The sequence below is a fragment of the Phyllobates terribilis genome, unplaced genomic scaffold, assembly GCF_046119375.1.
Source record: "Phyllobates terribilis strain yellow unplaced genomic scaffold, ASM4611937v1 Scaffold_1__5_contigs__length_1240528914, whole genome shotgun sequence".
Taxonomy (NCBI): Eukaryota; Metazoa; Chordata; class Amphibia; order Anura; family Dendrobatidae; genus Phyllobates; species Phyllobates terribilis.
In genome coordinates this window covers 1,066,926,400-1,066,948,232 of record NW_027362761.1, presented here as the reverse complement: position 1 = coordinate 1,066,948,232, position 21,833 = coordinate 1,066,926,400, and the positions used below count along the sequence as shown (strand labels likewise).

At 40.9% G+C, this 21,833-nt stretch overlaps 1 protein-coding gene across 3 annotated transcripts in view; it reads left to right on the top strand.

Moving 5' to 3' along the window:
• CEP135 (centrosomal protein 135) overlaps nt 1-21,833 on the top strand; it is an 87,272-nt gene that overhangs the window by 12,925 nt on the left and 52,514 nt on the right. Inside the window, exons 8-15 of one of the 3 annotated variants that reach the window (XM_073645449.1) lie at nt 7,731-7,946; nt 8,354-8,419; nt 10,542-10,692; nt 10,852-11,075; nt 16,843-16,998; nt 17,959-18,120; nt 20,640-20,717; nt 21,294-21,445. In XM_073645449.1, the coding sequence (XP_073501550.1) occupies nt 7,731-7,946; nt 8,354-8,419; nt 10,542-10,692; nt 10,852-11,075; nt 16,843-16,998; nt 17,959-18,120; nt 20,640-20,717; nt 21,294-21,445 (1,205 nt within the window). The remainder of the gene's footprint in view (nt 1-7,730; nt 7,947-8,353; nt 8,420-10,541; nt 10,693-10,851; nt 11,076-16,842; nt 16,999-17,958; nt 18,121-20,639; nt 20,718-21,293; nt 21,446-21,833) is intronic. The other 2 variants (XM_073645451.1, XM_073645450.1) reach the window with 2 other exon arrangements.

Here is a 21,833-nt window from a genome sequence, read left to right as displayed (position 1 = left end):
ACCAAATACAAACAACATGGGAAGGTTGTTAAAGGCAAACATACTGGTAGACCAAGGAAGACATCAAAGCGTCAAGACCGTAAACTTAAAGCAATATGTCTCCAAAACAGGAAATGCACAACAAAACAAATGAGGAATGGAAGGAAACTAGAGTCAATGTCTGTAACCGAACTGTAAGAAGCCGCCTAAAGAAAATGGGATTTACATACAGAAAAGCTAAACAAAAGCCATCATTAACACCTAAACAGAAAAAAACAAGGTTACAATGGGCTAAGGAAAAGCAATCGTGGACTGTGGATGACTGGATGAAAGTCATATTCAGTGATGAATCCCGAATCTGCATTGGGCAAGGTGATGATGCTGGAACTTTTGTTTGGTGCCGTTCCAATGAGATTTATAAAGATGACTGCATGAAGAGAACATGCAAATTTCCACAGTCATTGATGATATGGGGCTGCATGTCAGGTAAAGGCACTGTGGAGATGGCTGTCATTACATCTTCAATAAATGCCAACGTTTACATTGATATTTTGGACAGTTTTATTATCCCATCAATTGAAAGGATGTTTGGGGATGATTACATAATTTTTCAAGATGATAATGCATCCTGCCATAGAGCAAAAACTGTGATAACATTCCTTGAAAGAAGACACATAAGGTCAATGTCATGGCCTGCAAGTAGTCCGGATCTCAATCCAATTGAAAATCTTTGGTTGAAGTTGAACAAAATGGTCCATGACAAGGCTCCAACCTGCAAAGCTGATCTGGCAACAGCAATCAGAGAAAGTTGGAGCCAGATTGATGAAGAGTACTGTTTGGCACTCATTAAGTCCATGCCTCAGAGACTGCAAGCTGTTATTAAAGCCAGAGGTGGTGCAACAAAATACTAGTGATGTATTGGAGTGTTCTTTTTGTCTGTTTGTTTTTCATGATTCCATATTTTTTTCCCTCTGCTTGGTCTGAAAAAAATTACCCTTACTGAGTACCACATTTTTATCTTGATTTCTTTTAGTGTTTCTTAAAGCCATAAAGTTGCCATTTGAAATGACTTTAGTTTTGTGCCATGTCTGTGATCTGCTTTTTTTCAACAACATTAAACAACTGAATGAACATCCTCCGAGCCCGGTGATTCCATAATTTTTGCCAGGGGTTGTATAAGGTCAAAGCCTGATAGCAAATAGCCCAAGAAGCCCCCCCCCACTGCCCGAGCTGAATGGACCTTGGCCCCTGGCGGGGGGCTTTGTTCCTGGCTTTATAAGCTCCCAGCATGGCAAGACAAATCCATGGTCGCCTTAGAGGCAGAGAGACCTTGATGAAGTCCCTCTGAAATGACAAACAGGGAATCTGAGCATCTGAAAAAAGCGCTCACTGACAGGTACTGGTGCTCTGCTCTGACCAGATCCAAACATGTAAGGATTTCTCTGCTGCATTAGAAGGAAAAGGACAGAGGGAAGGAAGAACAATCTCTTCGTTATGGTGGAATGAATAAACTACCTTGATAAGGAATGAAGGCTTTCGACGCAACACCATCTTGCCCAGGTGAAGGACAAGAAAAAGTGAGATTCAGGACAAAGTTGGAAGTACTGATATTCGCCTGATGGAAGTGATGGCAATCCGGAAACTGGCACGGGGAAATGCTATGGATTAATACAGAAGGAGGACACTGTAGTACGTTAAGCAACAGGTTAAGATCCCCGGGTTTCAGACGTCCTTATGAGGAACATAGTGGGCCACGCACTGAAGAAAAGTTCTGATTTCTTTCTGGAAAAGAATGGACAGGGTCAAGACCTAGTTCTTGAGGGAGCTAAGGGCTATGCCAGACTCAAGACCCGACTGCAGGAATATGAGAAGAGAAGGTACGGGAAAATCCATAGGGGTGACATCTTGAAATTCACACCAGCGGGAAAAGGTCTTTCAGGTACGATGGTAGATACGAGATGAGTATGTTGTTAGTCCTTAATCGTGTTATGAACAACCTAATCGGAAAAAACGAGAATTCAGGTGTAACTTTGTGATTGTGTCTGGATGCCCTCATGTCAGCATCTGGAGTGCCTACTGCAGGTAGATTTGATCAATGACGATAGGGTGCAGAGACCAGTCTGCTTCAGTTTATTCTCACATAAAAGAAAGTCCACGGCCCAGATGTCTACTCCTGGAATATGGATCGCTGAGATTGCCGGAATTCTTTTTTCCGATCAGTGGAGTATCTGTGAGACCTCTGCTATTGCTTGACTATTCAAAGTCCCACCTTGATACAAGCTACAGCAATGGCCTTGTCGGACTGGACTCAAATTGGGAGACCAGACAGCTGGTCCTGCCAAAGTATAAGTGCAAGATGAATTTCCCTGAGTTTCAGGACATTGATAGGAACAAGGACTTTGACTCTTCCACCGACCGTGCCTGTCATTGTGATTCTTCTGTAAACGCTGGCGTGTGGCCGGTGTTCATAGGGGATCGTTATTTATGCTATACATAGCAGACCTGAAGCCCTGCTATGTATAGCACAGACAATCACAGCTGCAAATCTAAGGTGACTATTGAAGTCAGTTAAAAGTGTGAGAAAAAGTTTTAAAAATATGAAAAAAAACCACAAGTTCAAAACACCCCCCTTTTGCCCCATGGAAAATAAAACAATAAAAAAATACACATATTTGATATTGCTGTGTTCAGAAATGTCCGGTCTATCAAAATATAAAATAAATTAATCAGATCGGTAAATTGCGTAACGAGAATAAAAATCAAAACTCCAGAATTCCATCTTTTTGGACATTGCAACATTACAATAAAATACAATAAGAGGCGATCAAATCATTGTATCTACCCCAAAATAGTATCAATAAAAATGTCAGGGTGCAAAAAACAAGCCCTCATTCAAACCCCGATACTGAAAAATGAAAAAGTTACGGGTCTTGGAAAATGGCGACACAAGCAAAAAAAAAAAATTCTTACAGATTTCGGAATTTTTTTTCCCACCACTTAACCCCCTTAGTGACTGGACCAATTTTTTTAAAATCTGACCAGTGTCACTTTATGTGGTAATAACTCTGGAATGCTTCAACGTTTCCCAGTAATTTTGAGATTGTTTTTTCGTGACACGTTATACTTTATGGTAGTGGTACATTTATGTTGATTTGGTTTGCTTTTATTTCTAAAAATATCAGAAATTTGACAAATTTAAAAAATTGCAATTTTCAAATTTGAATGACTTTCCCTTTAATCCAGACAGTTATACCACACAAAAACATTAATAAATAACATTTCCCTCAGGTCTGTTTTACATCAGCGCCATTTGTAAAACATTGTTTTATTTTGTTAGTATTTTAGAAGGTTTAAAGATGTAGCAGTAATTTTTCATTTTTTCAAGAAAGTGTACAAAACTTATTTTTATAGGGACCTGTTCAGTTTTGAAGTGACTTTGAGGGTCCTATATATTGAAAACCACCCAAAAATGATACCATTTTAAAAACCGCACCCTCAACGTATTCAAAACTGCTTTCAGGTAGCACCTTCAGGTGCTTTTCAGGAATTAAAGCAAAGTGGCACGACAGGAATGAAAAATTTTTGTTTTACCATCTAAATTTTGATAAAGTCTGAGCAGGCCGCTATAGCCGGCAGACTCTAAGGCTGTTATTTGGCCGTTACCTGCCATGGCAAACATCAGGACAACACGATCAAGATCTCAAAGTGCCGATGGAGTTAAAAAGGGAGCCGCCACACTTTAACTATTTAGATTCTGTAGTCACTATCGACAGCAGCATCAAAAGGGTTTAACGGCCATGGTCAGTGCCAACACTGATCGTGATGGATGCAGCAAGTTGTCAGGTGATGGCTACAGGATTGTCACGTGTCGGGGGATGTTAATCTCTTATATCGCATGTCAGTAAAAAGACATCTATTGGCCACTAAGGGGTTAAATAAAAGAAAAACTATACATGTTTGGTATCTGCGTACTCGTACTGACTTTAGGAATCATATTGCCAAGTCAGTTTTACCATATAGTGAACATGGTGAATAAAAAAAAAAACATTTGTGGAATTGTATTTTTTTTTTTTTGCAATTTCACCGCAGTTGGAATATTTTTCCCGTTTTTCAGTACACGATATGGTAAAATCATTGGTGTCATTCAAAAGTGCAACTCGTCCCACAAAAAACAAGCCCTCTCACATGGCCATATTGACAGAAAAATAAAAAAGTTATGGCTCTGGGAAGAAGGGGAGGAACAAAGGAAAGCACAAAAACAGAAATTTGCAAGGTCATGCAGGGGTTAACCCCGTTACAGCCTGGGGCGTATTAGTACGCACCAGGCTATCGCCCCCTGTTCAGCGCTGGCTCCGGCTGTAAGCCCACACTGAACCGGGCACATGTCAGCTGATTCTTACTGCTGACATGTGCCCGCAACAGCCGCGGGTGGAATCGCAATCCACCCGCGGCTGTTAACATGTTAAATGCCACTGTCAATCTCTGACAGCGGCATTTAACAGCGCCGCGCCGGAAGCGCGTCACTTACCCCGCCCATCGGTGACCCCGTCGCTTGATCGCGGGTCACTGATGGGTGGGCATGACAACCGTTGGTCTGCAACAGACCCCAGTGGTTGTCATGTACTGATCGCTATGAGCGCCACCTAGTGGTCGGCGCTCATAGCACAGGAGCATTTCACCTACATAGAGGTGATCTGTGCATCACCTCTATGTAGCTGAGGCCTATCGGACAGTTGCTGCTTCTAGTCTGCTATGGAGACTATAGAAGCAAGCAAAAAGTGGAAAAAAAAATGTTTTAAAAAATATAAAAGTCTAAATCACCCCCCTTTCGCCCCATTCAAAATAAAATAATAAAAAAAAAACACATACACATATTTGGTATCGCCGGGTTCAGAATCGCCCGATCTATCAATATAAAAAAATAATTAATCCGATCAGTAAACGGCGTAACGAGAAAAAAATTCTAAACGCCAGAATTACGTTTTTTGGACGCAGCAAGATTGCAATAAAATGCAATAACGGGCGATCAAAACATCGGATCTTCCCCAGAATGGAATCAATAAAACTTCAGCTCGGCACGCAAAAAATAAGCCCTCACCCGGCCCCAGACCCCGAAAAATGGAGACGCTACGGGTCTTGGAAAATGGCGCCATTTTTTTTTTTTTTTTTTTTTTTTAGCAAACTTTGGATTTTTTTTTCACCACTTAAATAAAAAAGAACCTGTACATGTTTGTTATCTACAAACTCGTAATGACCTGGAGAATAATAATGGCAGGTCAGTTTTAGCATCCAGTGAACGTGGTTAAAAAAACATCTGTGGTATTGCACATTTTTTGCAATTTCACCGCACTTGGAATTTTTTTTCCCGTTTTCCTGTACACGTTATGGTAAAACTACAATGAGAAACCCTCGTGCTGTCGCACCAGTTTCAAGAGTAGGAAGATACACAATAATTAACATAATTTTAAAATGAATATTTTTTATTTGAAAATAATTTAAAATACATTAAAAATAAAATACAGGTACTTTCAAATTACATACACCACCAGCCCCAGGCTGATCAATTATAATTTTAATATATATATTTATTTATATTCCATCAGTTGCTATTCTAATATTATATTACACCTGTCCCCATATCAAAAGGTGCAAGTAGGCTTCAAAGTGCAAAATGCAAAATTTTCCAGTGCAAATATGCTACAAAGTGCAAATGCAGTTTTTAAATACCTCTTTTATGCCCCTATATACAAATGACTATTAATTAATGGTTCCATATGTGGATAAAAGTGCTAATGCTGAACTCCTTTTCAACATAAAGGATTGATCAATGGTCCTATAGTCACACTGGGGTCTTTACTTAGTATTTCCTACATATACATCTATATGGGTACGAATATAAAGGTGTACTTACAAGTGTATAATATCAGAGAGTGGGTGGTAATACTAAGTAAAGACCCCCAGTTTAAAAACTGCATTTGCACTTTGTAGCATATTTGCACTGGAAAATTTTGCACTTTGCACTTTGAAGCCTACTTGCACCTTTTGATATGGGGACGGGTGTAATATAATATTAGAATAGCAACTGATGGAATATAAATAAATATATATATTAAAATTATAATTGATCAGCCTGGGGCTGGTGGTGTATGTAATTTGAAAGTACCTGTATTTTATTTTTAATGTATTTTAAATTATTTTCAAATAAAAAATATTCATTTTAAAATTATGTTAATTATTGTGTATCTTCCTACTCTTGAAACTGGTGCGACAGCACGCGGGTTTCTCATTGTAGTTATATGTTGATTGGGAAGCAATAATTTTGGACCGTATTGGAGTGCACGATATGGTAAAACCAGTAATGTCATTCAAAAGTACAACTTGTCCCGCAAAAAATAAGCCCTCACACGGCCATATTGACCAAAAAATAAAAACACTATGGCTCTGGGAACAAGGGGAGCAAAAAATGAAAATGCAAAAATGGAAAATCCCAGGGTCCTAAAGGGGTTAATGGTGTTGAAAAGCCGTCCCAGGAAGATAATGCACGAAGATGGGATCAGAGACGACTTGTCCAGAGTGATCTGCAAACTCTGTAGGTCCTTGGAGTAAGAGGGAGCCTTGACAAGGATGGCATCTAATTAGGGGATGACCACTATGTAACCGCTCCCTGCATCGCGGTGATGACAGGAAGCGAGCAGTTGAAGGGAGAATACAACTTCATTTTCTCCCATAGCCACTTTTCCAGTGAGCCATCCAGATATGATTTAAAGCACCACTCCAGCATTTTTTTTTTATTTCATCGCTGGAGTGGTGCCACTAATCTAAGTTCCCTGCCCCCTAGTATTATACTTATCAGCCGCTGTCTTCAGCTGTTCCTGACGTCTCGAACCTTCAACTTAAGACCACAACTTCTGACTCACTAGAAGTTGGGGGTAAGATCCACGAGCTCTGTATGTAAGTCTATGAGAACCTCATTCTGGCTCTCATAGACTTACATTGAGTAGTGACTGGAGCGATCCGACAGGTCACAACTTGCAGAAGACCGACCAGTGCGGTACCGATTCTGATGAAGACGAGTATACTAGGGTATACTAAGGGGCAGGGAACTTGGATGAGTGGCACGACTCTAGCGCTGCAATAAAGAAAACTGCTGGAGTGGTACTGTAAATGCTATTTATCTGCAGATTACCCCTGTATTTGCAGGTAAGTAGCATTTTTGAAAGTGACCGTAGCAAGAAGATTTGCAGGAGCCCGGTCCAGCAACCATGTCAGTAGTCTAGAAAATCCAAGTAAAGGGAGAACTGGAAAGACACAAAGCGCAAAAATAGGGTCTTATCTGGGTAACAGTAGAATAATTTGATAGTGCTCACCTGGTCTGGTTGTGTGCACACCATCACTAATAATTCTTAGGCTGCTGCAGACCCATGAGGGGATGAACATGCAGGTAATGGAGAAACAAATGGGTTAATTCTGCACTGCCATGTAGAAAGTATGAGGGATGCCAATCCGAGTGTAAGTGGTTTATTTAGTCAACACGTTTCGAAGTGTACAAACTTCTTCCTCAGGACAACCTCTAGAAGAGGCGTCAAGGATGCCGGCTGGGGGTTGGGGGCTCACTGGTCTGTGGCTGCTTTGTCTAATCTTTAATAGTACAACAGAAAGCAGGCTGACCACTACCTGGGACCCCAGCCTGGTTTGGTTTTGATAATGAAAAACAGTTGTAACTTATAAATGCTTTGTGGATGTTTTACTAGATCGAATACCTCCAGAAAGCAAACCGAGACCTTGAAAATCGTGCACAAGAGCTGCTAGAAACCAGACAAAATGTCACCAGTGAAGTGGTGAACCTGAGTACCAAAAACGAAGAACTATGTCAAGAGCTACTGGAGATAGACCAAATGGCCCAGCAGCTGGAGAGGGACAAGGAGAGGGTGCTGGTGACTGCTGACGCTGAAATCGAAGAGGCAAAAGTAAGTGATGTTGTGAGGTGCTATTTTATTTTATTCATGTTCCATTAGTTCCCTCTTAATAATGGAAACATGGAATTTATTTATGATGTCAATAAAAGTGTGACTTTATATCAGTCATTTATTTAACAATGAAATAATTTAATATCCCGCTCTGGTGCCCCCAGAGTCATTAGTAGTTTCCATAGTCATTAATTAGATTGCTGGTTTGCTTTTCTTGAGAGCAAATCCCCTGAGAAATAAGCTGGAATCTGAATAATTTCTACCTAATACTAATTTTGCAATAATAGAAAAGAATACACAACATTATGTTGACTATGATGGACAGTTATGATATTGGGGGATGTTTCCATTAACACTCTTTATTTGTGAATAAATTCACTTTCTAACTTAGTTTTTCTGTGTTCTAGAGTGAAATAAAAAGACTTCACATTGAAATCACTAAACTAGAAAGCGTCTTATCTCAGTATAAGTCGGTAAGTCATCCTCACAAAGGCTAAAAGAGCAGAACAATTTCTTTCTTACTCCAAGAAGGAAATTATAAATTTACAGTAAAGAAATGTTATTGCCATTTAACATTAAATCTCTTTACATTCACTTGTGAGTATTTCCTGACTCACTGTCCAGTGCTAACACGTTAAACTAAACACATGATGTGTGCTCATCTGGCGGACACTTTCTCTGCTAAATCTCACCTGATGTAGCCAAAGAGAAGCTGAATCCAACGATGTATTACTTAGATTACCGGGTGCAGCCGTGCTCACACAGAGTTTTTAGATTTAGCAACCAGCAGAGCTGAGAAAGCTAACCCCGCCCCCACCAGCCTCTGTATATACAATGTTCATAGATAGTGAGCTGCTTATCACAGCAGGGGGCGGAGTCGGACTAGCATGCACTCCCTGCTGGGTCCAACAGTGATAAACTCCTGGTGCTAAAACAATCATTGTAAGCAAACAAAACCACACTTGCTGAATTCTGCGTTTGAACCCCTACCTCATGCTGTCTTCAGATTACATAGCAAAGACCTGCTGACAGATTCCCTTTAAGGCCACCATACATATTAGGTTGCTGAACGATTTCAGATGGACCTGTTGATCGTCTTATGTGTGTGTGCGCCTCCTTTGCCGTTTCTGGAGTGAGAAGGATTACACATGTTGGATCAGGACTTCCATCCTTTTCTACAGGGAGTAAGTCATCACCTGGGAGATCTGGCAGCGAGTCACTACTGTCTCCACATTCAAATATAGGGGGTATTAGGGGCATTGGTTGTTGGCTGAACAAGTGTTCGCCTTTCTGCTACGTATGGTGTAGGAAACAACACAAATCAAATTTAGAATAATGTCTGTCAATCACTCCTTAAGTACATGAATCTTTAATTCTTCTCCATAGGTCTGCTACATGTGACACAGTATATGACCCCACTATAACACACTCTTAAAAGATTTGGCTATATTTTGTTTTGTTATTTTGCTACATCTCTGATCGCAGTTTTAGTGCGTGCATTGCTGTTTCTACTTCTATATGTCAGGGTACCCAAGAATCTGTATCTCCCATTTTCTCTTTTTTAAGTCCCAGCTTTCTTCAGAGATTGTCTTTATAGTATTATTTTTATGATCTCAAACTATATGATTTCTTTTTCGCCTACAAAACATTAGTGATTAGTGGTGTCTGCTGCCATGTCCTCCTAATCTCTGAAATGTAATCTTCTGTTGGGTTCCTATTTCCATCATAGACTTCCTCATCTAAGCCTGTTGTTTTTCTCTGAAAAACTCCCATCCTTTCTTGATCCAGGTCCAAGAAATGACATATGTCTCTGATTTCTGTATTTTTATCCTCATAGCAAGTGCATTGGTTCAGGCCAAATCCTCTCTTCCATTTTATAATGTAGCCTGATATAAACACTTATACAAATTTGGTATTAATATAGGTCCAACTTAATCGCTTGCTCAACTTTTTCTTGCAAATCTTGTGCCATATATCTGATACATGATCCTTCCTGGCAGGTTTGTACCCAGAAATGATGATATGTGCATAGGTCTGGTCTAGCAGTGCATTGGGTGCAGAATAGAGATTGCACTTTTGTTGGTCGGTAAGCTGGATTCACTGCTGCGGTTCTGATGAGCTCACATTGCAAGTAGAGCGCATGAGTAACACATCTTTATTTTAATAATTGCATATTTGGAGTTTGTTAGGAATTCGGCAGATCCTAGACAATCCCCGTAACCTCATCCCAAGCTTACATCAGTTAAAGGGGTTGGCCACTACTTTCTTGCTGATCGTCTATCCTCAACATGGGTCATATCTGATTGGTGGGCAGCTGATGGAAATTCTCAAACGCTACCAGAGCAGCTCCTAGTGGTTTTGCCTGGTACAACAGATCCATCACCTATTTAAAAAGGGAGGTGATTGGCGCTGCGATGCTCCAGCAGAGTCTGAGAAATTCCAGCTGCCACCAGAAATTGCTAATGGGCAGGGGTACCGGTTGTCGCACCTCTACCGATTGATGGCCTATCCGGACGATATCTTATAAATAATAAGTAGTGGCCCACCCCTTTAATGAAATTGGGTTTGTACGCAGAATATTATTTTTCTTTTTAGGATCTAAGCACTTGTGAATTCGAAAAGAATAAACTAGCTGGTGAGCTTGAGAACAGAAAGGATGAAAATCGTAAATTAGAGTCCCTCCTGAACCACGGCGAGAACGAAAAGCAGCGGCTTTCAAGTAGACTTGAGACGCAGATGGTCACAGGTGAATCTTTGGAGTAGTTGCCTCTCATAGCCGATCTGGGCTTTGTTCTTACATCTCCTTAGGTTTGCACGGTGCATGGTCGCACCGATTTATCACAGAGATCTTAGCCTGTTTGCAGTAAAATATGAAATATTCTTTTGTGCTTCAATTTCTTTTCAGAACGGGAACTGGTGCTCGAGATTGAAAGGATGCGGACACAGCATGGCATTTTGCGAACTGATCGTTCACCGTCTCGATTGGATTCCTTTGTTAAATCCTTGGAGGAAGAAAGAGACCATTATAGAATAGAGATGGAGAAATTGGAGCGAGCCCTTAATCTAAAATCCAGCACCCGGAATGTTTCCATGCAGGAAAGCAGCAGAACACCAAGTTCCCCAGAAAAGGTGCGCTCCTGTGCATTGTAGTGAATACTGAACGGCACTAATTTATGAAAATGATCTGAATTTATTTTTCCAGTCAGTTTGTTGTTTTGCTAATTGACACGATGAGTAAATGAGCTCTTGTTATCAGCTGATGGCACCAGTTACTGTAATATCTGCTCACAATGTCCGGGGCCGAGTTTTCATTCACTATTTACACAGTTATTTCCAAATGACTTCAGTAGTAATCCTTAACTCATACTAATTTATATCACTTAGTGGAATATGTATCTTTTGGAATTAAAGGGATTGTCCGGGTCTTAACAATGGGTGACCTATGCTTTGGATCTAATGAGTATGAGATTGTCGGGGGTCCAGCACTCTTACCACCGATCAGCTGAAATCTGCTCCCGCAGCTGCGGATATAAAGTATGTGGAGCACCGCAGCTCCTTACATTGCTAAATGACCGACACCGAGTAATGAGAATAAAGTGCAGCTGCCCTAAATAATGTTTGGGGCTATGGTGCTCCACCACATATATTGTTTAAATGTGTCCCCTGCCAGAGCAGATTTCATATGATCTCGTATTGATGACTTCTCATAAGGATAAGTCATCAATTGATAGAGGTTGTCCTTTCCAAATATATTGATGACCTATCTATCAGATAAGTCACCATTGTCAGAGTGTCAGAGCTGTGAGTATCCGGCACTACCACTGATCATCTGTTACAAGCTCCGCTGGCAGCCCTATGTAACATATGGGATGATTCAAGTAAAAAAGAAGGGTCAAGATGTATTCAATCCATTATAATGTAGATCTACCATCTCCCAGGATACTTCCTCTGGACCAGCCCTATGGGAGATGGTAGATCTACATTATAATGGATTGAATACATCTTGACCCTTCTTTTTTACTTGAATCAACAAAGACTATGGTTGACCCACCACTTCGGTGAACACTATCTCTGCATGTCATCTTCCAACTTGGAGACACATCAGAAGGATCTTTGGACCCTCAAGTGATGGATTTGCAGTGCGGATATGGAGGAGATTACAGACTACAATAAGTTTGAGATATATGTGCCCCTCTCTCTTTATCCTGCGTGTGAATTTTGTGGGTTGGGATTTATATCCCTTATTTGTGACCTATTGATGGATATTTCTCCATTTCTTTGATATTCCTTTCTCCTCCTAAATTGTTCTTGACCACCCCTGGAATAGGACCATCCATCCTTGGGTGGACCTTGTTCACTTTCCTCTTCACCCCCCCCCCCCCTCTTTGGTTCCAATAATATTTATAACAATATTTTTAGTTTCTCTTTTTATTTGCAATATATGGAGTGGGACCTTTGAGGAATCGTATACCATCTCTCCTCTTTGTAATCTCTTGATTTTTGACTTTGCTAATAGAATACATTTTGACACTCATTTTCGGGTCCATCGTTCATTATTACACTACCTGGTAACATCCCAGGGCTATGGGGTCAGTAGGTTCGCCTGATATAATATCCGTAGCAAGTGGATTTCCTTTTTGACTCCTTGTCTTGGTTTATATATGTTGCAACTTATGATGGATGCTGAAGGATGAATACATCCTTGTTCCTGTCTCATAGCAATTGGTATACTCTGCCGACCTTGGCTGTATGCAGTGAGGGCTCCCTGTCCCTCACCCCATGCGGCCAATGCGTGACAGCGTTAGCTATATACAGTTCAAAGCGTACAATACTTTTTAATATGCTCTATGCCTCGTAAGTGGCCTTTATGTACATACCTTGGATATGTGTCCACATTCTCTGTACCGACACTGAACAGGCTAATTACTTACCAATTTCATATATCTGTTATGTGCCATGAATGGACATCCTTGTGACCGCCCACTGGAAGTCATGGTTACACATTTTTGTGTCCCTCTCGATATTTGAGGCGGTATTAGCTGATGCTGTGCCTCCCATGTCATTTCCGGCCGCGTGACTTCTGGTCCAGGCCGAGACACGCCAACACCGGTAAGCGCTACCATTCACTATAAGGATATATAATGGACTAAACACTCACGGAAATTATTTCCCTGACGACTTGGGTCACGGCGATACGCGTGGGGCTTTCCTGTGTCCTCTGAAGCTATTCAGGCCCCCTCCCCTCTTATGCGAGCTGGTGTTTTAGGTAACGATCTATCGTCCTGTCAGGACGCCTGCCGCATACACCCCTTTGGGAGATAGATTATTCTCAGATCTTCCAGCCCAATACTGAGCATTGTGCATTATCTATTGGTTTGGGTTATTTTCCATTTTTTGACCGCAACAGGTTTATGGTCTCATATTATATTGTTCTCATGAAGGTTATTTGATTGGGGTCAGCATTTATTGGGATATATGTCCTTGTCCACTTATATTAATGTTGCCTCTTATCTTTATGCATGCTGTATTTTACAGTTACTCACCTGTTAATATATTCCATTCTCTACTTGCATAATTGGGGATTTTCAGATGATACATTGTCTCATTATCTGAAGGTCATCTTCAATTGATTATTATATTTGAACAAATTTTAGGGTGCCAACAATTGTTTGCTATTTGACATCTGTCATGGGGGGGACAGTATACATGCCATTTCATGGCCTCTTTTAAATGATTTTATCATGTGTTGTTCAATAAACTTTTTTTCTATTTTCTCTATTGGAAGGGTGCTGGTTGCTATGTAGTGTCTTTTTCGATACATTACCATATATAATGTGATGACTGCAATATATTAAGAGGATAAAAACTTTGACGGGAAAGATGCTTCTTTAAGTGATGTTTCATACTGCAGACTTAAATTATCCAAAATATAAAATTCACCAACGAGTTCAGGAAAAAAGAGCTAGATGTAGCGCTTAAACATTTAAATCACAGTATTTTAGTATACCACCTATTGGTAGATAGGAGACCCTATCCTACAAGAGCATATGTATACCACAGGTATACAGCTCTGGCAAGAATTAAGAGACCACTGCACAGTTTTCTCTACATGTCTTCAGCCATTCCATTCCAGTGTCAGTTGAATTCCAACCACCGTCCACCTCATTATACTTACTGTGCTTCTGATTAGGTGATCACCTGAACCAAATCTTATGTAACGAGGGAAAGGATAAACAACACTGCTGTGGTCTTCACAATCCTCTTGCAATAGGACAAGCTGGATGGCAAAACAAGTGCTAGGAATAGCCCAAAAGTAATTTGAATGAACAAATCTTGAGTAAGGAAAAGAAGGGCTCAATTCTGGCTTTACTAGCAGAGGGATATAGTGAGCGTCATGTTGCCTTCATCCTTAAAATTTCGAAGACGGCAGTCCATTACAACAAGGTCAAGCAGCCGGGACAACAAAGCTACAGACCGGCAGAGGGCGAAAGCGACTCTCCACTGACCGGGATGACCGTCATCTTATTCGAATGTCACTTAGCAACCGCAGGATGACATCGAGTGACCTACAAAAGGAATGGCAAATGGCAGCTGGGGTGAAGTGCACGGCAAGTACAGTTTGTAACAGGCTCCTAGAGGCAGGCCTCAAGTCATGTGAAGCTAGAAAAAAGCCTTTCATCAATGAGAGGCAAAGGAGAGCCAGGCAGAAGTTTGCCAAAGACCATAAGGATTGGACCATAGAGGACTGGAGTAAGGTAATCTTCTCCGATGAGTCTAATTTTCAGCTTTGCCCAACACCTGGTTGTCTAATGGTTAGACGGAGACCTGGAGAAGGCATACAAGCCACAGTGTCTTGCACCCACTGTGAAATTTGGTGGAGGATCGGTGATGATCTGGGGATGCTTCAGCAAGGCTGGAATTGGGCAGGTTAATCTTTGCGAAGGACGTATGAATCAAGCCGCATACAAGGTTATCCTTGAAAAACACTTGCTTCCTTCTGCTCAGGCAATGTTCCCCAACATTGAGGACTTTTTTTTCCAGCAGGACAATGCCCCATACCACACAGCTAGGTCAATCAATGTGTGGATGAAGGAGCACCACATCAAGACCCTGTCATGGCCAGCCCAATCTCCAGACCTGAACCCCATTGAAAACCTCTGGAATGTAATCAAGAGGAAGATGGATAGTCACAAGCCATCAAACAAAGAAGAACTGGTTAAATTTTTGTGCCAGGAAAGGCATAAGGTCACCCAAAAGCAGCGTGAAAGACTGGAGGAAAGCAAGCCAAGACGATGTGATTAAAAATCATGGTTATTCCACCAAATATTGATTTCTGAACTCTTCCTGAGTTAAAACACGAGTATTGTTGTTTCTAAATGAATAAGAACTTGTTTTCTTTGCATTATTTGAGGTCCCCTGTTTCTTTTTTATTATTTTGACGATTTCTCATTTGCTGCAAATAAATGCAAAATTTTTAGCTTTGAATTTCTGAGACCTATTGTCAGTAGTTTATAGAATAAAACAACAATGTACATTTTACTCAAAAATATACCTATAAAGAGAAAAATCAGAGAAAATGAACATTTTGCAGTGGTCTCTTCATTTTTGCCAGAGCTGTATATAAAAAATAAACTCATCTTTGTAAAGTGCATGTGACAAGACTGTGTAAAGTTGATGAAGCGACAGCAAAACGTGCGTCAGGCGCAGATGACAGTGGTCTGGTAAATATCGTTTTATCATGGTCAAATTCATTATGCTCCCAATACATCAACCTTATACTGTCTTGTGATGTGCACTTTACAAAGCTGAGCTTAGGTTTATATAACCTTTGGAATTACAATGATATATAGGTTTGTTGGAAAAGATTCAGCATAATTTTTATCTTATTCATTGAAATCCCTGATATTTGTATGTATACGAGTCCAGTCCTACTATTAATAATAATCTTTATTTTTATATAGCACTCACAATCTACATTCCCTATCAGTATGTATGTGTAGTGTGGGAGGAAACCGGAGAACCCGGAGAAAACCCACACAAACACAGGGAGAACATACAAACTCCTTTCAGATGTTGTCCTTGGTGGGATTTGAACCCAGGACTCCATTGCTGTAAGACTGCAGTGCTAACCACTGAGCCACCGTGCTGCCCTGATATTGATTGAAAGGTATCTCTGCATGTACATGTCATACAGGGAAGATTGTCAATCACTGAGTAGGACCGCCCACTGGACTCCTAACACCAACACCAGGGATTTCAAAGAATAAAAGTTCTTCTGAAAATTTTCCAACAAAAATGTATATTAATCTGATCAGCTCCTCCTGCTGTATAACATCCTGCCTGCAGATCAGATTCCATTTTCATCATGACAGTTTCCCTTTAAATGGAACCAGTCACTGAGATTTTGCTACCCCATCTTAGAGCAGCATGATGTAGTGGCAGAGACCTGGATTCCAGCAATGTGTCTCTTACTGGGCTGCTTGTTGCAGTTTTGATAAAATCATTGTTTTTTATGAATGCGGAGCCCTGTATAACCCCACCCACGCCACTGATTGGCAGCTTTCTGTGTACACTGTGCATAGGCAGAAGCTGTGGTGGAGCGGGGTTATACAGAGCTCATGAATATGGAGGACTACATGGCAACAGGTTTACTAGTCCTCTAGTGATAATCTCCTGCTGATAAAATCACTGCTTTATCAAAACTACAGCAAGCAGCCCAGTAATCCCTGCAATCAAGTTCTGTCTCTACATTATGCTGCTCTCAGATTAGGTGGCAAAAATATTGGTAACAGATTCCCTTTTAGGATATTTCAGATTGTGATAATTTACAGTTATTCATGTAATGAACCTATATTTTATAATATACATATGTCCTGTTTATAAAAATGCTATTTAGGACTCAGGATCCAATGCACACGTTAAGCGTTTGACCAGAGAAAGAGACGACCTCCAGAACATGCTGGATAGGTTTGAAAAACACATGTTTGAGATCCAGACCAATGTGAAGGCGCTAACGATGGAGCGAGACAAGTTCCGAATCCTTTATGAGCAGGTAAACTTGGGATAAAGCTGCCTCTTGTTTACTTTCTTTAATTTATTTATTTTTGTTGTTAGTTTTTTCTGCTTTCATTGTACATTAGTAGCTTTCTGTACACTCTTATCAGCTTATGGCACCAGATACATCTAGTGTGCTAAATAACATGGATCCGCTGTATGTATTCACGAGTGCACTGTCACACCTCTGATGTGTACACTGCAGCTGCCAGTCATTAGTGAGGAGCAGTGCACTCTCCACTTAGTTACAAGAGACTCACAATCTGGTTACGCTCGCGCTGTATTCTCTCTAGTAAGTTGTTTTTTTTGTTTGTTTTTTTAATTTCTGCATAGATTGAATATTAAAGGTGGTCTTTGCTTTGGCCAGTCCTCTGCTGGGATGCCAGCAATCAGCTGATATCTGTGTTGAGGAAAGTGTTACATGGTGCCCATTCATATCAATGGGATGTTCGAGTATTGCAGGACAGTACAGATCCTACAGAGGGAGAAAATGCTCTTTGTAACCACTCACTACTCTGGCCAAAAGATTCAGAATGGATGACACCCCAACCCCATATTAACTTGGGATTTCTCACTAGGGAGTAGTAAAATTAATTTTCTATAAAAGACCGTTCTTTTACTGTTTAACTTGTCAACGGAGACAAACAAATAGATGTATCTAATTCTACCTACGTGTTCTAGTAGTGGTATACTCACTCAGTTGTTCTGATGGGGGGAGGTCGAATGCTGAGACCCCCACCGATCGCTCATTGAAGGGAAGTGGTAGAAGCACTCATCAGAGCACTGTGCTCCTGCGGTGGTGATTGTTTTTGCTCAGATGCTCGAGCAGAGTGGTGTATGGATCTATAGAAAGTACAGCCCAGTGCACCATACCACTTATTTTAACCTTATCTGACGCTTTCATCATGTGCAATTATTTTTAACGTTTAGTTATTTTGCATAAAATCTGAATTTTCAGGCCCAGAATGAGCTGACATTGGCTAAACGAGACCGGTCTCCTCTCCGTACAAGCGCCTCTTCAGGTGTTGAATTGCGCCATCTAGAGGAGGAGCGAGATCTGGTCCAGTCAGATTTAAGAAGACTTCAGGATGAGAATGAGGGACTCAGAGACAAGATAAAGGTTAAGATGTTTTCCTTATATGTTATTACAAAAGACGCAGTGTGTAATCCCTCGCTGGTGGTCCTTTGGCAGGGACAATATATATAAATGAGACCATTCACTTGAGTGCGGTCGCCTTCTGCCTCGTCCTACAATGGCTGCCGTTGGCTGGGAGCTGGTACGTACGTTTCCATGTAAGCGTCCCTGTGCTTACAGCCAAAGGCATTTCTTTATTTTTTTAACAAATTTTGTAATTTGCCGATAAAATAAAGAACCTTTGTAGTAATGAAAAAACTGTTATCTTGGCCAATATAGGACATCAGTGCGCACATTCTGCCTCTGTACGAAGCTACAACGTGTACAGAGGACCCTGACTTATCGGAATCGCTGCAGGTTGGTCTTTATGAGCTGCTATGGATAAGGCGGCTGCAATAGATCTGTACGGCAGCCGCTCTGACAGCTCCCGGGCCATTTTGTAGCCACTTACATAGAAAGAAAAACTTCTTTTTGCACATGGCAGCCATTCACACTGCAGCTTTTATGTCTCCAGAGGAGTTTAGTAAATGAAAGCTGAGCTCTGATTGCAGTGGGTATCAATGCCAGTTTTTCTGTTAAACCGTTTAGGGAAATCACGGAGCTGCATTATTTTTACAAAAAGAGCTGAGTGGCTAGAATTACTAATGTCGTACTGGTCCTACGTTGGGTGGAGGTACAATGTAGAGCCACATTTACACCACTGTAGGCTTCAGAGCTGTACTCTTGATGATGACGCTCAGTGTCTACAAGTCTTGTCGACTGTCCGGACCTGCAGAATTGGGAATGTGGCTGTGGACTATCACACAAGATGTAATCAAGATTCGCACAAGTATTGCACAATGTATTGATGGATGGTACAATGGTGGTGAAATCCATTTGATTTTGCATCCAGATGAACATGATGTGATCTTAGCACTGTACTCACATGAGACTTTGGCTTAGTAGTCGATTTCTACATAATATGTCATTAAATATCTCTATTCGTAACCTACTGATATGGATTTTGTGCTAAATTCACAACTCAATGTGTGACTCCAGCAAGGTAGCAATGTAAACTTATCCATATAAGAATCAAAGACCCTGAAGGCCGTAAATAATTGTATTCCCTATAAAATGGCAATCCTCTAGTATGTGTTGTGCTGGTCCGCTGTTATTTTTTTTCAGATATATCAATAAATTGACAACTCGCTCTTATCATTCAAGTCAAAGAGATGTCCCTCTGGGCGGTCAGCGTGTAGAGACCCCCAGCTAGTAACACCCCAATTTCAATTTATTCATACATTTCTCAAAGCGCAGCTCCGTGCAGAATTGTAAGAGACGGTGCAGAATACAATTATTTACTATATCAGTAATCATTCTTACAATTATTCTCTTTATCAGACCTGTGGGGGGAGCGGACACCTCTCTTACAGCATATACAGCCCGTATAGAGCATTGACAGAGGTTCATTTACATTGTTGCTTAAAGGGGTATTCCCATCTCCAAGATCCTATCCCAATATGTAGTAGGTGTAATAATAATAATATTAGCAAATACCTTCAGTTATAAATGTAGTATAGTATTTTTGATTCTCTATGCCATTTACCTCATGTACAGGCATTGCAGGACCTTAGGTATCCACGGTTACGACCACCAGCAGCTAGCTAACTAACTGTCACTTTATCAGTGGATGTAACCATGGATACCTAAGGTCCTGCAATGCCTGCACATGAGGTAAGAGACATAGCGAATAAAAAATACTATACTACATTTCTAATTGGAGGTATTTGCTAATATTATTATTACAACTACTACATATTGATATAGGATCTTGGAGATGGGAATACCCCTTTAATATTCTTTTCATTTCAAGTGGATTGTTGCAAGTGATACTTTTAAAGCTTGTACTGTAACTGATTTATGTCATTATTTGGTTTGATGTAATGCTTTAAAAGAGCGATTCTGGGGCATGAAACGTGATCACCCGCCATTCGTATATCAGAAGAACCTACCAAGTTTGGCTGGACTGATGACATCTGATGTGTATGGGGGCCTCTCCGCTCTTTCCTGATGACGGATAAGAACCAGGCTGTTAGACTTCATTTCTCCTGATCCTTTTGTTCTTGTGAAATAAGTCATTGGCAGAAGAACGGCTAGAACGAGGGGTGGGAGAGATAGCTGTGCCCTGATGAGGCTCCGGCTGACAGCTATCTAATGCACAGTGTTCATTGCAATGTTAGCTTTGTCCTATTTAGGTGAATGATCCTGATCTGTAATTACAGGCTAAGCTGCTACCAAAAGTACCGAGCTGCGTCTGGTAACAAAAGGGATGGCGCTTGTCGCAAGGGATGGCGCTTGTCGCAAGGGATGGCACTTGATGGGTGGAGGTGCTGAGTTGCTCCCCCTCCATGCTGTCTCACATTGATGGCCTAGACTGGGGAACGACCGTTTTTAAGTCCCGAAATAACACTTTTAGTTTGGTCTTAGAAGTAATGTATCTCTGACGTCATCATTTTTGTTTTCAGGTTCAGCAAGAAGTTTCCGCCTCAGAAAGGTTTAAGCTCGCCCAAAAGATTGCAGACTTAGAAAGTACTGCACAGATAGTAAGCCGTGTTTTATTTTTTAGTAATGAGGGGTCACTTCTGGTTTGTCCTCATTTGGGAATGGTCATAGCACCTGGGGATAGAAAAGTAGTTCTGTGCTTTTAATATAGAAATCTTCATCTAACAACCGCAATTGAATCTGAATAGTTAAAAGGATTTTCCCGCTTTAGAAAACCCTTGCCCCCGGCTGCAGCTTGCTGTTCTTTGCCCTCCCCAGGTCCAGCACTGGTTCTCTGCTTCTGCTCCTGGTGTCTGTTGCTTTCTGCAGCGCTGAAGTCCGCTCACTGCGGCCAGTAACTGAGCTCAGGGGCTGTGATCCGCTCAGAGCCGCTGAGCTCAGTGATTGGCTGCAGTGTTGTCGATCAGTACTGCAGACACTGGGAGTAGCTTTGCAGACTCAATGCTGGACCTAGCAAACTGCACACGTGTAGAGGTGTTTTCTGAAATCGGAAAACCCTTTTAATAACCGTTTACTGTAGGTGAAATGAAAATCCCTGGCTTATGAGGAACTGAGGCTCTTGTTAAATTATTATGCCTGTGTCATTAATGACTAATCATCTGTTTTAATTTTTGTAGCTGGAAACAGAACGGTTCGAGTTGAAATCTACTATATCTGAACTAAAGGAAAAGATCTCGTCCTTAGATAATGTAAACCGCTCACAATCCCTTACACTGGCTCAGACTCAGGATGACTCTTCGCAGCATAAAGCTGAATTAAATTCCTTAAGGTCTGTCTTCTTTACCACTACATACAACAATAAATTATGTCTTTTTAATAACTTAATTTCTCATGTGAATTGTTTGGTAAGTACAATAGGGGCAGATTTATCAGAACTGGCATAAAATAAGTGATCGCCTGATCATTTCTTATACAATCTACCCCATTGTCCACAGCTTTGCCTTTAAGAAAAAAAAAAGAATTAGTGTAGAAGAAATGGTAACTGTTTTGTGTAGTCAGCGTCGATCCAGGTCTATGTCTCTATTGTTTCCTTTTTTATAAATCAGCCCCCAGTCCTATCGTTTGTTGGTAGAGCGTGATGGTCTTTTACATGGCAGATTTTCTGGCTGATACAAGCAATGATAGTTTAGCAGTCGGTGCTCATTTAGATGGAGCAA